The sequence below is a fragment of the Watersipora subatra genome, chromosome 1 (genome assembly GCF_963576615.1).
Source record: "Watersipora subatra chromosome 1, tzWatSuba1.1, whole genome shotgun sequence".
NCBI classification, from domain to species: domain Eukaryota; kingdom Metazoa; phylum Bryozoa; class Gymnolaemata; order Cheilostomatida; family Watersiporidae; genus Watersipora; species Watersipora subatra.
This window is the reverse complement of record NC_088708.1, coordinates 70,715,883-70,730,041: the sequence shown is the minus strand read 5'-3', so window position 1 is coordinate 70,730,041 and position 14,159 is coordinate 70,715,883. Positions and strand designations below refer to the sequence as shown.

The following is a 14,159-nucleotide window of genomic DNA, read 5'->3' as shown; positions in this document are numbered from 1 at the left end:
TGCATAACAGTCGTGATGCTGGCTAGAAATATAGCCAATAGGATGGAATATAACAAATACTGTTGAAGCAAAAGATAATAGTGCCTTTCAGGAAACCACAACAAAATCAATATCTATAATATAGTGACCATACCTACAATTAAATGACAGTTGATTAGCAGAAGTAAATATAAATGGCAAAGATAACACTCACAGTATACAGACATCACATGCTGACCAATAACTTCTCTAACATAAGCTGGATGATCTTCCACTACACACTGAAGGTCTTCTCCATTCATCTCGGCATCAGCTGTAGTAGACCAGATAAGTGTACTTGTTGCTGAAGAATTATCAATGGATATAGAAGAAGGATCAGGTTCATGGTAGATTCCATCTCGGACAACCTTGTTGTTATACTCAAAATGAAGTTTAGGAGGAGGTCTGGCAGTTGATTGGCATGTATAGTTTACCAAAGTTCCCTCAGGCATGACGGGTGATGCTGGCGATTGTTCGATTTCAGCAGTAGGCACAGCTAAAGAAAATATTAGAGCGATTCGTTTATCAACATAAAAACAAGAACTTTACAGACAACTGTAATCTACGATATGAACACAAGATTTTTAAAAAAAGTTTGAGACTAAAATGAGTTCTGTAATTTAAAATGGTTTTGAAAAAAAGTGAAATTTAAACATTTTATGAGAGTGCTATACAATAATGAACCACATTAAGACTAGTGCGAGTTGTAATAGCAAAAATTAGGAAAGCAATTAATGCTGGTTTTAAAATTAAAATAAAACAAAACGGGAGCGAACATTATCCTAAATATTAAAAAAACAATTTTAAATAGTTAGAAAGCCGGCAAGTAATTTTTTTGAAAGTGAAGGTCATGTGAGGAAAAGAGAGCTTGAAACTAGTGCAATTAAAGGCAGGATGTGGTAGTTAAAGATGCATGTAAAATATTCAATATAAAAGTATATAGATGCAATGTGAATTTATAGTTCACATGATCTTATTTAAAGAATTACTGCCATGAACAACTTTCATTGTTTATCATTGGTAAATCAGACACTCCGATTCTGACTTTGTACTCAAAATCAAAATTAGTCCACTCCATTTTTGTTTTTGAAGACTTTTTATAGCAATTCAATATCGGTGTCACGATCGACACACAAACCCAATCGGTAATTATGTGACATAGCCTAGCCTTTTAGGGATGGAAGTTAAAGATGTTTAGTCCGATCTAGAATTATATAGCCTATAGAATAGGCTGAGTAGAAGAGGAGAATAGAAGAGGCTGAATAGAATTCAGCCTTCAAAATAATCTCAGTCTTTTCTGAAAGGTAGATAAGCTATTTAACATGGCTTGTAGCTTGTTACACAATGTTTAATAAGCTGAACGCCGAGAAAAATGAGCTCAAAAAAACGCGATAACAATGGGTCACAACGCTAGCTTGTGATAAAATCGCGCTTTTTGAGCTCATTTTTCTCGGCGTTCAGCCAATTAAACATCCTGTAACAAGCTACAAGCAATGTTAAATAGCTTATCATGACAATTATTATTATCTATGACAAAGAATGAAAGCTGTTCATGGCAGTTATGCTTTAAACCGGCCTTTATAGTTGTTAATTATTCGTTGTCCAACTCTAAAAGGTTTGTTTTTTTCGTTACCACATTGAAAGCAACACTATTGAAATAATTAACTGCCTCAGGTTAATAATAGTTACTTGTTTACTGCTCTTGTTACTTTGATGTACATGTATATAAAAAATGGTTTGCATTTACTATGGTAGATTAGCGATTAGTTTTAGGCTACAGGTTGCGTTTAGCGACAAAAACCTTCGCACGCTGCATTTTGTGCTGAATGCATCGCGTAAAGGTTTTGCTCAGCCAACAAATTGTTTAAAGGCTATCGACCAGTTTTAAGGTTTATCGACCAGTTCCGCAGTGGAGAACAAGAGTTGAGGTCAGAAGACAATGTGGAAGGTATTGGACAACTATCTAGAAGATGTTCGTTCCATCGAAAACAACAATCAGAACTCCACTATCCGAGCAAATGAAGCAAAAAATTTTGTTTAAAAAGGTTACTGTTTGTTTCTGCATGTAATATAAGCATGATTCGTTTACGCCATTTGTTCATGAATATATATTTTTAGCATTCTATAGATTTTTATTGTATAACTTATAAACTTGGCAATTTATAACGTATTAATTGGTAGCATCATTGCGGTAATCTGATCTTACGATTGATCGACGGTTGTAACTCCTCTTTTATTGCACCTAAAATGCTAGTTTTGACCGCAAACTGTAACAAACATATCAATGAGTGCGATGAGCAAAATTTTATGCAACATTGTTGAATATAGATATAAAATAAAAATATATCTTCAAATTTAGAATAAAAATAAAAATTGAAAGCTCCAGCAAATCGCAAAACAGAACATAGACTATAATATTATTGCAGAATAATTGCAAGCAAAATATATCAACTGGTAGAGATATTTCTTGGTTTCCCAAAGCACATTTATTTAGAGATTTTTGACAAGTTGGAAGTTAGCAGATTTATTGCATCCAAAAGGTGTACCGGAAAGGTGTATCGCGTCACCGGAAGATATGACCAAATATAGGCGACATTTGTTTCGACCGTAGAAGGGCTAAAATTATTTTCCTAAAAATATGGCGAGCTATTTGAAAAATACGTCAGCCTCTATTTAAATGCCACCTTCAATTGACCACCACTATTATAGAGAAAAGGTTGAAAAATACAGCACCACAGCATTCAATTACAGGTTTTACGGTATGTTATAATCTGTATTTACTGTAAAACTCCTATTTAAGCTATTATTTATTTTTAAATTTTTTTATTTATGGGGTTTTATAAGAGGTGACGATCAAATAGAGGATGATGCTGTGTTTTTTAAATAGCTCATCAGAATTTTGTGAAACTAAATTTAACCCTCTTACAGGCGATGCGAATGTCGCCTATATTTTGCACACTCCCTCGGGCGGACCGACACTAACCCTTTTTGGATGCAAGAAATCTGCTATAACTTTCCTCCAACTTGCCATAGATCACTGAATAAGTACGTATTGGGAAGCTGATAAATATCTTTACCAGCTGATATCAATTTGTGGCAATTAATCTACGACGTTCTTACAGCCTACGTTGCAATTTGCTGTAACCTTAAATGTTTTATTTTATTCTTTATTTAAAGGAAATATTCTTATTTTATAACTATACCTACCAATATTGCATTAAAGCTCATAGCACTCATTGATATGTTTGCTACAGTTTGCAGCAAAACCTTTAATGTAAAATGGAAGTTATGAGCTTCGATCCATTGTAAGCCGAGTTTAGATAATCGCAAATATGTTATCAAATAGTATGCCATAAATCTGCAAATTTATAAGTAGTATAATGAGAATCTAGCAAATGCTACCAATATATATTAAAAACAAGTGACATAAACAAACCATATTCATAATACATGCATCAAAATTAAAATTAACATTTTTGAAACAAAAATATTTGCATCATTTCATCTTCTGGCTTTTTAATACGTTCCACCATGTCTGCTGACCTCACATTTTCTTCTGCATTGCAACTAGTCGATATTAGCATCTAAACAATTTTTGGTGCACAACAAAACTTTTACGCGTTGCTATTTGGAAAGCTTATTTTGGGAAAATAGTGACAAGCTTTTAGCCGCATGCGTGCTAAATTGTCAGAACAAATTGTTAATGATGTAATCAAGTCATTATTAGCACGATTTTGTGGACACTTTCTACTGATCACTTACTATTATGGGTTTGTAAAGATCAAAGAATGTCAGGTGTTCAATTAAAGGGTGTCGCTCTATTTTTCAACCTTTTTCCTATAGTGGCGTTCAAATAAAGGTGGCATTCAGATAAAGGTTTTACGGTATACTTGTTAGCAAGCTATTGGCATGTTATTTAGCATGAATATCCTAACGCGCTTTCAATTTTCAGATAAAACTAAAGAAAAGTGTGCATAGCATAAATATGCTGTGAAGACTCAGTGAATATAATGCAGAATTGTAAAATTAATAAGGAACTTATATACATTGGCTATTGCTATGTCCTGACTTACTGTAAATGTGTAGTGGGTACTCGGCGAATACGTCGGATCCTCCTCCTCCGATGAAGCGAGCTGAGCACTGATATCGAGTAGGAGAATTTGTGGTAATAGTAAAAGTAACTTCAAACATTTCTGCAGTGCAGACAGCATCTTGCTTAGAGAAAATTATTTCATCGTCAGGTTCATGTTCATTACTGATCACTCTGCTTACACAAACAATCTACAAACACAGTTTAGTGATACCTTACGTGTAGATAATTACTAATTTGTAATAATATGACAAACCAACAGTAAATTATATGAACACTAGCAGAATTCCTGGCGTTGCTCTGGTATTGAAAATCAGCTTATAAACAGTGAGAGGTAATGTAGTTGCCTGCGAGTTGCCATTAGCCTGGCACATGGCTAATAGCTAATTTGAGTAAGCTTACTAAAAAGAGCTGTGAGAGCGAGCATAAATTATGTAGCTTAATTGATAGGGTATTTGCCTGGCGAACGGGAGATTCTGTGATGATACCGTCTGCGATAGAATCTACATTCCAATATGTTAACAGCTATAGCTGGACAAACCGAAATATTGACTGTGAGATTTATAGATATAGACGAGCTGTACTACCCGGCGTTGCCCGGGCAATAAAAAGTCTTTCGACAGAAAATTTATTTGTATTTAACATATAGCAACATTTGCCATTCTAACTTTTAAACTACAGATCATGAGAAAATCAAAGTTTTGTGTAGTTAAAATAATTATTTGAAAAAAAACTGTACAAGTTTTCTAGCTTTGTCAAACAACTATAACTTCATATCATGAGGAAAATGTTTTGCGCAGGTCAAATAAGTTACAAAAAAATAAAACAACTATAAAAAGGTTTAGATGTAAATGTGATATAATTAGCAAGTGATAGCTCAATTAAGTTCGTTTTGTTACAATTACAATAAAAGATGAATCGGTAGTGATACAATTGATATGAAATGAAAAAACAAAATCTTAATCATGTTGACAATAATAACAATTCTTGCATAGACGTGCGTGTGTATAAAAAATGTTGCTGTTCCACCAGATGCTATCCATCGAATCTTTGAATACTACAATACTGGTACCTCTCAATACTGGTACAAATGTAAAAATGAGATAACGTCCTGTCTTTGTCTGACCGACTAGAGAGAATGTCGAAGCTCTTTCCACAGAAATAATATCATTGTCCGCGGGAAAAGAATTGGCCTTGACCCCAGATGTAGTAGTTGAATATTACGAAAAATCAAAAATAGAAGTCTAAGAAAACACAGCAAAGCATCACGTTTCATGGAGTTAATAGAATTTATAGTTTAAAATAATACAACATTTATCGTGTGCCTACGCTATACTGTATATGATAGCGAATAACGCTAAACTCGCCATGGCGAACAACGTACATCTTTTTACGTATATAATCAGTACACAAATCACCAAATTTTAATTTCGAGAGAAATTATGGTTGACATCATTCGGCAGAAACAACTCGCCCTAACGAAAAAGCATCGTGTTTCCTATAGTTAGGCGAAGAATATTTTATAACAGGAACATCGTACTGCGTGGGCGCAATGCTAAAATAATACGTCATTTAGCGTGTACAAATGCTATATAGTATATCATAACATCTTTGATCATTACGCCTTATCTAGCTCAGTGTTAGAGCTCTTGATGAAATCTTGCGGTTGCAATCTCCGTAAGTTCTAATCTATTATAATGCGGAACTTTAAACTTCAGAATTTTATATAGCTATAGCTGGACGATCACAACGACGAATACACATACAGACAAACTTTGAGAAATATTTATAAAGACTAGAAATTCCACTGTCATACAGCCCACGACCAAAGTGATATTGGAAAAAAGAAAGGGCACTGATGGTTGAGAAATGCAATATTAGCAGCCAAATGGCACTGCAGTGCAATAGGATAGCTGCAATGGTAGCTGTAATGTACTGGGTGTGGGTGTTACTATATACAACAAACAGCAGTAATGAAAGGAAAAGATTATATGTTTATATCTCTCCCCCTGCAATAGGAGAAATGCAATATTGGCCAATATTAGAAGTAAAATGCACTGATATTATTAGAATAACCAATATTATTAATATAGTAATAATATAAAACCAATGCACAATTTTGTTTACATTTCAAAACGTCATAGCTAACAATATCAAGAAGTGATATTTATATAGATTTTTAGAAAATATATTTAAAAAGTGTTTGGTCATGACAAACAGCAACAATAAAAGAAAAAAATTATGTTTATATCTTTCCCCCTGCAATAGGAGAAATGCAATATTAGAAGTAAAATGCACTGATATTATTAGAATAACCAATATTATTAATATAGTAATACAGTAATAATAGAAAACCAATGAACAATTTTGTTTACATTTAAAAACGTCATAGCTAACAATATCAAGAAGTATCAAGAAGAATATCCAAACTTATAATTAAATATCGTAATCTCATAAGAATCGTTAGAAAAAAATATCATCGTCATTTCCTTTACTTACACTGCGTTGGACATCAATTAGAATACCAAAGTACTCAAATGTACCAAAAATGTCAGATACTTTGAAATGGGCACAAATGAAACGATTTCAGTACTCCTACGTTAATCACAGAAACCTTCCGCAATTCGACAATGCTATAGACTGGTGAAATGTGCAAGTTTTTTTTCGTGAACGCGCACAACTTAATCGTTCTATTCTGTCGTTCGGCGGTTCAATTTTGGGTCTCAACTTTGATAAAAGTAAGGCTTAGCAAGTTTTAATAACGATTTTCGTCTAAATAAATCTATTAGTGTATAATCCGATCAGATGGGTAAGTTTTAAGATAATGCCGACGGTTTACAAAGACTTGGTAACATATTTAAATAGGTTTGTAAGTGTTTTGTATCATTATTATACTTTAACGACTCTACAAAACGATGGTTAAAGTTATTGATGAAATTTTGATAAGCGGATGTCGCCTATCTTTTGCCCCCTTTTTCCCGTGGACCGATATTAAACATTTTGAATGCAATAAATCTGCTAATTTACCTCTAACTTGTCAAAGATCCCTTAATAAATATGCACTGAGAAACTGAGAAATAACTCTATCAGTTCATATCTATTGCTTGCAATTGACCTGCGATTATATTATAGCCTCTGTACTTTTTTGCAATTTGTTGGAACTTTCAAATGTTATTTCATTCTGAATTTGAAGACATATATTTATTTTATATCTATATTTAACATTGTTAATTAAAAACTCATTGCACTCACTGATATGTTTGCAGCCAAAACTAGCTTTTTATGAGCAATAGAAGTGGAGTTATGAGCATCGATCCGTTGTAAGCTGTGTTAAGATAGTCTCAGAGATGCTATTAAATAACATGCTATAAATCTGCATATTTACAAATTATACAATAATAATATATCACATATAATACAAATATATATTAATGAACAAGTTACATAAAGTCATAAATGAACCATACTTATATTACCAGCAGGAACGAAAATTTACGTTTTTAAAACCGAAATATTTCCATTACTTGCTCGAACAGCTGCATTCTGATTGTTGATTTCGATGGAGCGAATATCTTCTAGTTGTCCAATACCTCCCACAATGTCTTCTGGCCTCAACTCTTCTTCAATGCTGAACTAGTTGATATTTGCGTACAAACAAGTTTTTTGGCAGAGCAAAAGTTTTACGCACTGCATTTAGCACTAATGCAACGCGTAAGTTTGTTTGCTAAGTTCGCTTGCGTAACCTTTGGTCCAAAGCTTGCGAACCGGTTCATATGCATGCCCTTCGAAGTATTAGGACCGCGTTAAACAAAAAACTACTATTAGCCTGAGACAGTTAGCAGTTGTTTCTATGGCGTTGCATTCCAAGTTTCATTTACCACAGTAAATTTGAACAGTTTTTATATATGTACATGTACCGTATTAAACAAGGAACCACTATTAGCCTGAGACAATAAATATTTCTATCGCGTTGCTTTGAAAGTTCTTTTACCATCGTAAATTCAAGCAGTTTTTTATAAATGTTAGAAATACTGCCATAAACAGAGAGCTACTACTAGCCTGAGACCGTTATTGATTATTGCTACGATGTAGCTTTCAAAGTTTTAACAAAACAAAAAAAAAGTTTTGGAATTAGACAAGAATTAACTGATATTGCTATAAACGATTATCAATACGATTTGATACACTTTGCTAATGACCAGTTGATATTATGGGCTCAAAAAGATCAAATAATGTCAAAGTGGTGGACAAATGGAGGTGGTGTTCAATTGTAGAGTAGCGGTCTATTTTTCAACCCTTCTCTCAGGGTGGCAATCATTTGGAGGTGGTAGTTAATTGGAGGTGGCACTCAATTATAGGGTTAACGGTGTATATATTTTTCAAAGTTTGTCATCTGTCCTTCGGCATGTACAGATACAACTATTGAAATCTTGGACATGAAATTCCACATTCTTATGTATTTGAACTCGCGGAGATTGCATCCGCAAGTTTTTTAACCACGAGCTTTACCACTGAGCTACGGAAGGCATATTGATCAAAGATATTATAATATACTGTTTAGCGTATGCACACGCTAAATGACATATTATTTGAAACTTCATGAATTCGATTAGCGCTATGAAACAATGCTTTTTTTGAATTTTCGTGAACTTCTATTTCCGGCTTTTTGGAAGGTTCAATTGCTAAATCGCGGTGAATGTCAATACTTTTGATGCAGACAATTGTGTTATCTCGAGTAGGAATGGCCTCATTCTCTCACCGTTCGGTCAGACAAAGATAGTCCGATATCCCATTTTAACCATTGTACCAGTGTTGAAAGGTACCAGTATCGTCTTATTCAAAGTTTTGATGGATAGCTTCTGCTGGAACAGTTACCTTTTGTATACACACACCAACACTTCTATGCAAGAATTGTTATTATTAACTCAACATATTCAAAATTTTTATTTTGTTTTTTCAGTTCGTATTCATTGTATCATTACTGAATCATCGTTTATTGTAATCGTATAGCCAAGACTTCATTTAGCTATTGGGATACTTGCTAATTATTTCACATTTACATTTAACCTTTTTATAGTGGTTTTATTTTTTTAAATTTATTTGACCAGCATGAAACATTTTTTCTCATGATATGAAATTTGAAAGCTAGTTGTTTGATAAAGTTTGAAAACATTGACAGTTTTTTATATTTTCTCTCTTAGGCCTAATTTATTTCAACTACACAAAACATTTTTTAGTGATATGTAGTTTGAAAGTTAGAGTGACAAATATTGTTATATGCGAAATACAAATAAATTTTTTGTCTAAAGACTGTTTTATTGTCTGGACAATGCCGGGTAGTACAACTAGTTTAAACTATAATTAGTGTAAGTTAGAGTAAGCTTTATGTTTTTATTACTTGCTACAATAATAATGTATATAGTAAATCACTATGTCACTCGCTGGATTCAATAATCTAATTTTGGCAGAACATCAACTTAATATTATTGAGATAGAGAGGAGTAGCTCTAAGGATTACAGTTGGCTGGTGTTTCCATTACAAATTATGATCTGCATAATTTATTTGTTTGCAGTAGAGTATTTTGAACTGCAGCTGAGTGGCAAATTATCTTGTTATGCAATTGTGGTTGGTGAAGGTTATGCGAGTGAGGTGTAACAAATCAAACAACCAAAAATGCTAACTAATGTTTGAATTTTTGCCTTGCTCTTAGAGACAAATTGTTGATGAAAGATATTTAGATAATACCTTTCCAATGGTAAATTTGTTTATGAATAACTATATTTAGATAAGATGATCGGGTTAAAAATAACTATTTAAACACATGAATAAAGTAATAATACAATTGTATAACAGTGCCTCTCTAGAGAAGTGATAGTGCTTGAGAGCTAACTTAGAACATGAACAAACATTAAAGGTTGACTTGTAATAAAATTCACATTACAGTTATTTGGTATCAAAAAGATTCACCATGTCTTACTCTGCTGTGTTGCAGGTGCAAAATATGTGGATATGTGATTACAAGCTCTTAAAAGCTCAAAAGCGAACAGTTAATCACAGCCATCACAAAAACACCGTAGGTTGGAACCCCTTCTCCAAAACGGCTCAAATGGTTCATAGTTGAACACGATGTGCATTTGTTTACACTTTCATGCAACCTCATTTGTCTAAATATTTTTACAAATATACTTCACGCATTTAATAGAAGCATGTCTATTGTCCTTACGCGTCTATTTCATCATCATCGTAATGCTGTAACTTTGAGCACTGGCATTCCAAAACCTACCGTAAAAACGTGTTTAATTTTTTTAATCTTAGCTTGAACGATTGCATATCATTCGCTGATAAACATGACGAGCCTGTTGGTCACACATGATAGTCGAAAAATGCCGCAGAAATGGTTCGCGTTGTTTGGCGAGAAGTTCTAGGTCACATGATCAGATTACGACTAGATGATTTAGACCAAGCCGAAACAAAACTGTCAAGCAGCGAGCATCTATATTTGATAGGGGTCTTCGGGTAAAACCCAAAGTGTTTGTCATAAACTAGTACCACGAGAGGTTTTATATTGGGCCTTTTATTGGCCTTCCAATTCACGTGAGAACATCACGTGTCAAAACAATAACCAAATGTAATGACTATGTCAGAGAAATAAATTGATTCCAATCTATGGCGGTTTCGTGATGGCGGCGATTAACTGTTTGTTTTTGAGTTTTTAAGAGCTTGTAATTACATTTCCAAATATTTTGCACCTACAACACAGCAGAATAAGACACGGTGAATCTTTTGATACCAAATAACTGTAATGTGAATTTAGTTGCAAGTCAACCTTTAAGAATCAAATTCATAGGATAAAAATAAATATGAATACACATACCACACTGTTACACCATTTACTGCTGCAGCACCATAATGTTTCACATGAATGTCATTATTTGGACAATATCGTAAAGTTATCTAAAAGTGGCAAATATTTTGGCACACCCTAGAAGGAGATACACAGTAATTGATGAATCAACTTATATTTTAGAAAGTAAATTTGATGACGAACCCTGAGATGTAGATATATGCACATTTATGTTTTTTTAACGGGGAAAGATGAAAATTAATTAGTATACAAATGGTTTATAGTTGAGATAAAACATACAAATAGAAATGCGATTGAGATTGTCCAGTAGAACCTACTATTGGAACAGTGAAGGAACCTTACCTGAGGACTCCAAGCATTAGCACTTTCATTGAATACTTTGATTGCACAATAAATTGGTTGCTCTCTGAATCCACACAAAAGTCTCATGTCTTCACTCTCTTTTATTCTCCCACGATCAACAGCCTGTCCACTGGTATGTTTAGCAGCTATTGTGACATCTTGTGCAATCGCTAAAAAGTACCATTATCTACTGAAAGCATAACAAAAAATAAAATTACAGGTAAATTTGACAAACAGCTTAGAAGAGGTTTCCATTAATAAAGAAGCACTAATATGAGTACAATAGATAACATTTAACAAGTTTAATTCCTTAGCAATTTACTTCAACATCTTAGAGACAAATAGATGTTCAACAAAATAGAGACAAATATGATGTTCTAATTTAGATATGAAACTTTGAAAATTAAATTGTTTATATATTTTAGAGCAGATAAAATGCGAGATTCAGGAAGAACTGTGTTTGCAATATTTAGGCAAACCAGGAGCGAAATGCAAGTAGTAATAAAATGAAAATACTAAGAATAACAATAGACTTAAATTACTTTACAATCAAGTTCGATAATAAGGCATTTACAACTCAGTATACAGACTAGAAAACTTTAAGAATGCAAGTCTTCTTTAAGAATGCAAGTTATCTTAAACATAATTCTAGAAACGCTAGAGATAAAAGAATGTGGTGGTGTTTCAATGGTTGTCTAGAATGCATAATATTTACCTATATTCAGGTAACTATAAAGGCAAAACTTCAAGGTCATTATTAACCTGCACGGATCTGCACGAGCGACCGGATCTGCACGAGCGACCGCAACGAGTAATTCTAGATTATTCTGTGAAAAAATCATCACTGATTAAAATAATGTTGTATTTGCCGTGATAATTTTAGTAAAATACATAAACTTTGTCCCTTGAATAATTTTTGCAAGGAATGATGACTAGCAACCAAAATTAATTTATGGCAGCATCAGTTCTTGAGATCAAATTACAGTGCTGCAGCTTACTACAGTGTATTGAGTGGCAGCGTTGCCGTACATGACATGGTCTCGTTTTCTTTGAGCTTTGTTCGCTACTTACTCATACTTGCAGTAGCTGAAAATGTCTTCTAAATTTGAAACTGACAAAATAAATCATTTTGACAAGTAAAAACCTTCATGCCTATTTTCTTTCATAAAAACTATTGAAGTGAGTGAATTTTAGGATAAACATTTGACCAATTGGCAGCATACTCAAAGATACAAGAAGCACCACGAACCATGTCATGCAGTTGAATTAAAACTAGTCATGCATGAGGATGAGCAACACTTGAAGCATATTCAGTCCTGCCAACCCAAGAGTGGGGCAATGCTTGAGATTTGGTTTTGGGGCAATTGATGTATCAATGATAGTATATATAAAATTGTGGAAATTGGGGCAAAAATCTCACGCATTTTCATTTTTTCTTTGGTGTGATTGCGTGAGTCTCACACCCAATGCGTGAGAGTTGGCAGGTCTGAGCATATACGTATTTCAACATTTTGCATAGCTCCTATGAGAATACGCATTTCACTGAAAGACAGCGTCATTCGCTTTCAATTTTATATTTGCGAAAGACGATGCTATTTATAAAGCTAAACAGAGTAATTTTATAATCTAAAACAGAACTTATCATAAAATTATGCTTACAAGTATAAAATTAAACTACAGGAATATGCTTGGCAGAACTGATGTCGATGAGAAGCAGAATTATTGGCAATAACAACACCTCCGTTTTGTGAGCAATTTGGCTAATTTTGAAAAATGCTTGGAGGCTTAGCTCCATAAAACCTAGATATAACAAAGTTTATAATACAATATGTTGTAAATAGGGGGAGCGGTTTGCATGGTTGTTAATCCCAACCCGTGCTATTTTAATCATTTAAACTGTTGGCGTGAGCTATAAACTCGAAAAGCAAAGCTTTAATAAATTTCCTCGTTTCGTACTTTGCCAGTGACAAAATGATGTTTGTAATATTAAAATGTTACTAGTTGCGTGCCGCCATGAGCGACAGTAAAAAAAATAACGAGGGTATGTGAACTTACCATTTCTGCAAGCAGCTAGCAGATAAAATAATCCTAAACTTGCGGAGAGATGAAGATGCAATCTTCCAGGCATCGTGATTATATTTAGAACTAATTTATTGTGGTGTCTGATTGCTAAACCAGACTCAACTATGCGTCTGCTAGAGTGAATGTTGTTCTCGGCGTCGATTAGTGTAGGCGGGAGAACAAGTAACGCAGAAAGGCAAACCGACGAAATCTCTGAACTGCGTACGATCACTCGCTGAGCTTTGCTGACAGCAAATGATCGTCGTCAATTTCGTTATGAAATATCGGCGTAGAATTAGTGAATTAGAACAATAGAAACACTTCAATCGCGAGAAGACAACACCAGAAAAAATAATATAGTTGCTCAATATATTCAAGGAGCAACAACTCCTCGGATGATAATAACAAAATGAGCAAAATATGTTAGGGCTGATTTCATAAAACTAATTAGAACAATTACTATTTACCCCTTTTTATAAACAAATTGCAGAGCTCTTAAGAACTCGCCAACTGGAACAAAGGACTGCAATAACCTGGAAAAACAACTAGTTGATTTTAGCGAGTTGACATACTGATAATAAAATGGAATATAAATATGAACACTAAATGCTTTCTAAAAAACATTGTTGTTTGTATAATGCTTTAAGCTCTTTAGCAAAACTTTTTTGGTGCGGAACACGGAAAGTGGCTTTGAAAGGCTGTGCCAAACTTTGAGCAGCACAAAAGAACATTGGCTGAAATGAAAAAGACACTCTGAGCTATAAAAATTAATAACAAGTCAT

The 14,159-nt window shown here is 33.7% G+C and overlaps 1 protein-coding gene across 2 annotated transcripts in view; it reads right to left on the bottom strand.

The window, feature by feature from the left end:
- The window catches only part of LOC137398797 (uncharacterized), a 37,660-nt gene extending 24,043 nt beyond the window's left edge, over nucleotides 1–13,617 (bottom strand). For both annotated transcript variants that reach the window (XM_068084977.1, XM_068084983.1), the window contains exons 1-4: nucleotides 13,372–13,617; nucleotides 11,317–11,486; nucleotides 4,092–4,299; nucleotides 194–514 (exon numbers count right to left, since the gene is read on the bottom strand). In XM_068084977.1, coding sequence (XP_067941078.1) covers nucleotides 194–514; nucleotides 4,092–4,299; nucleotides 11,317–11,486; nucleotides 13,372–13,444 — 772 coding nt within the window. In that variant the 5' untranslated portion in view covers nucleotides 13,445–13,617. The remainder of the gene's footprint in view (nucleotides 1–193; nucleotides 515–4,091; nucleotides 4,300–11,316; nucleotides 11,487–13,371) is intronic.
- Between the last annotated feature and the right edge of the window lie 542 nt (nucleotides 13,618–14,159).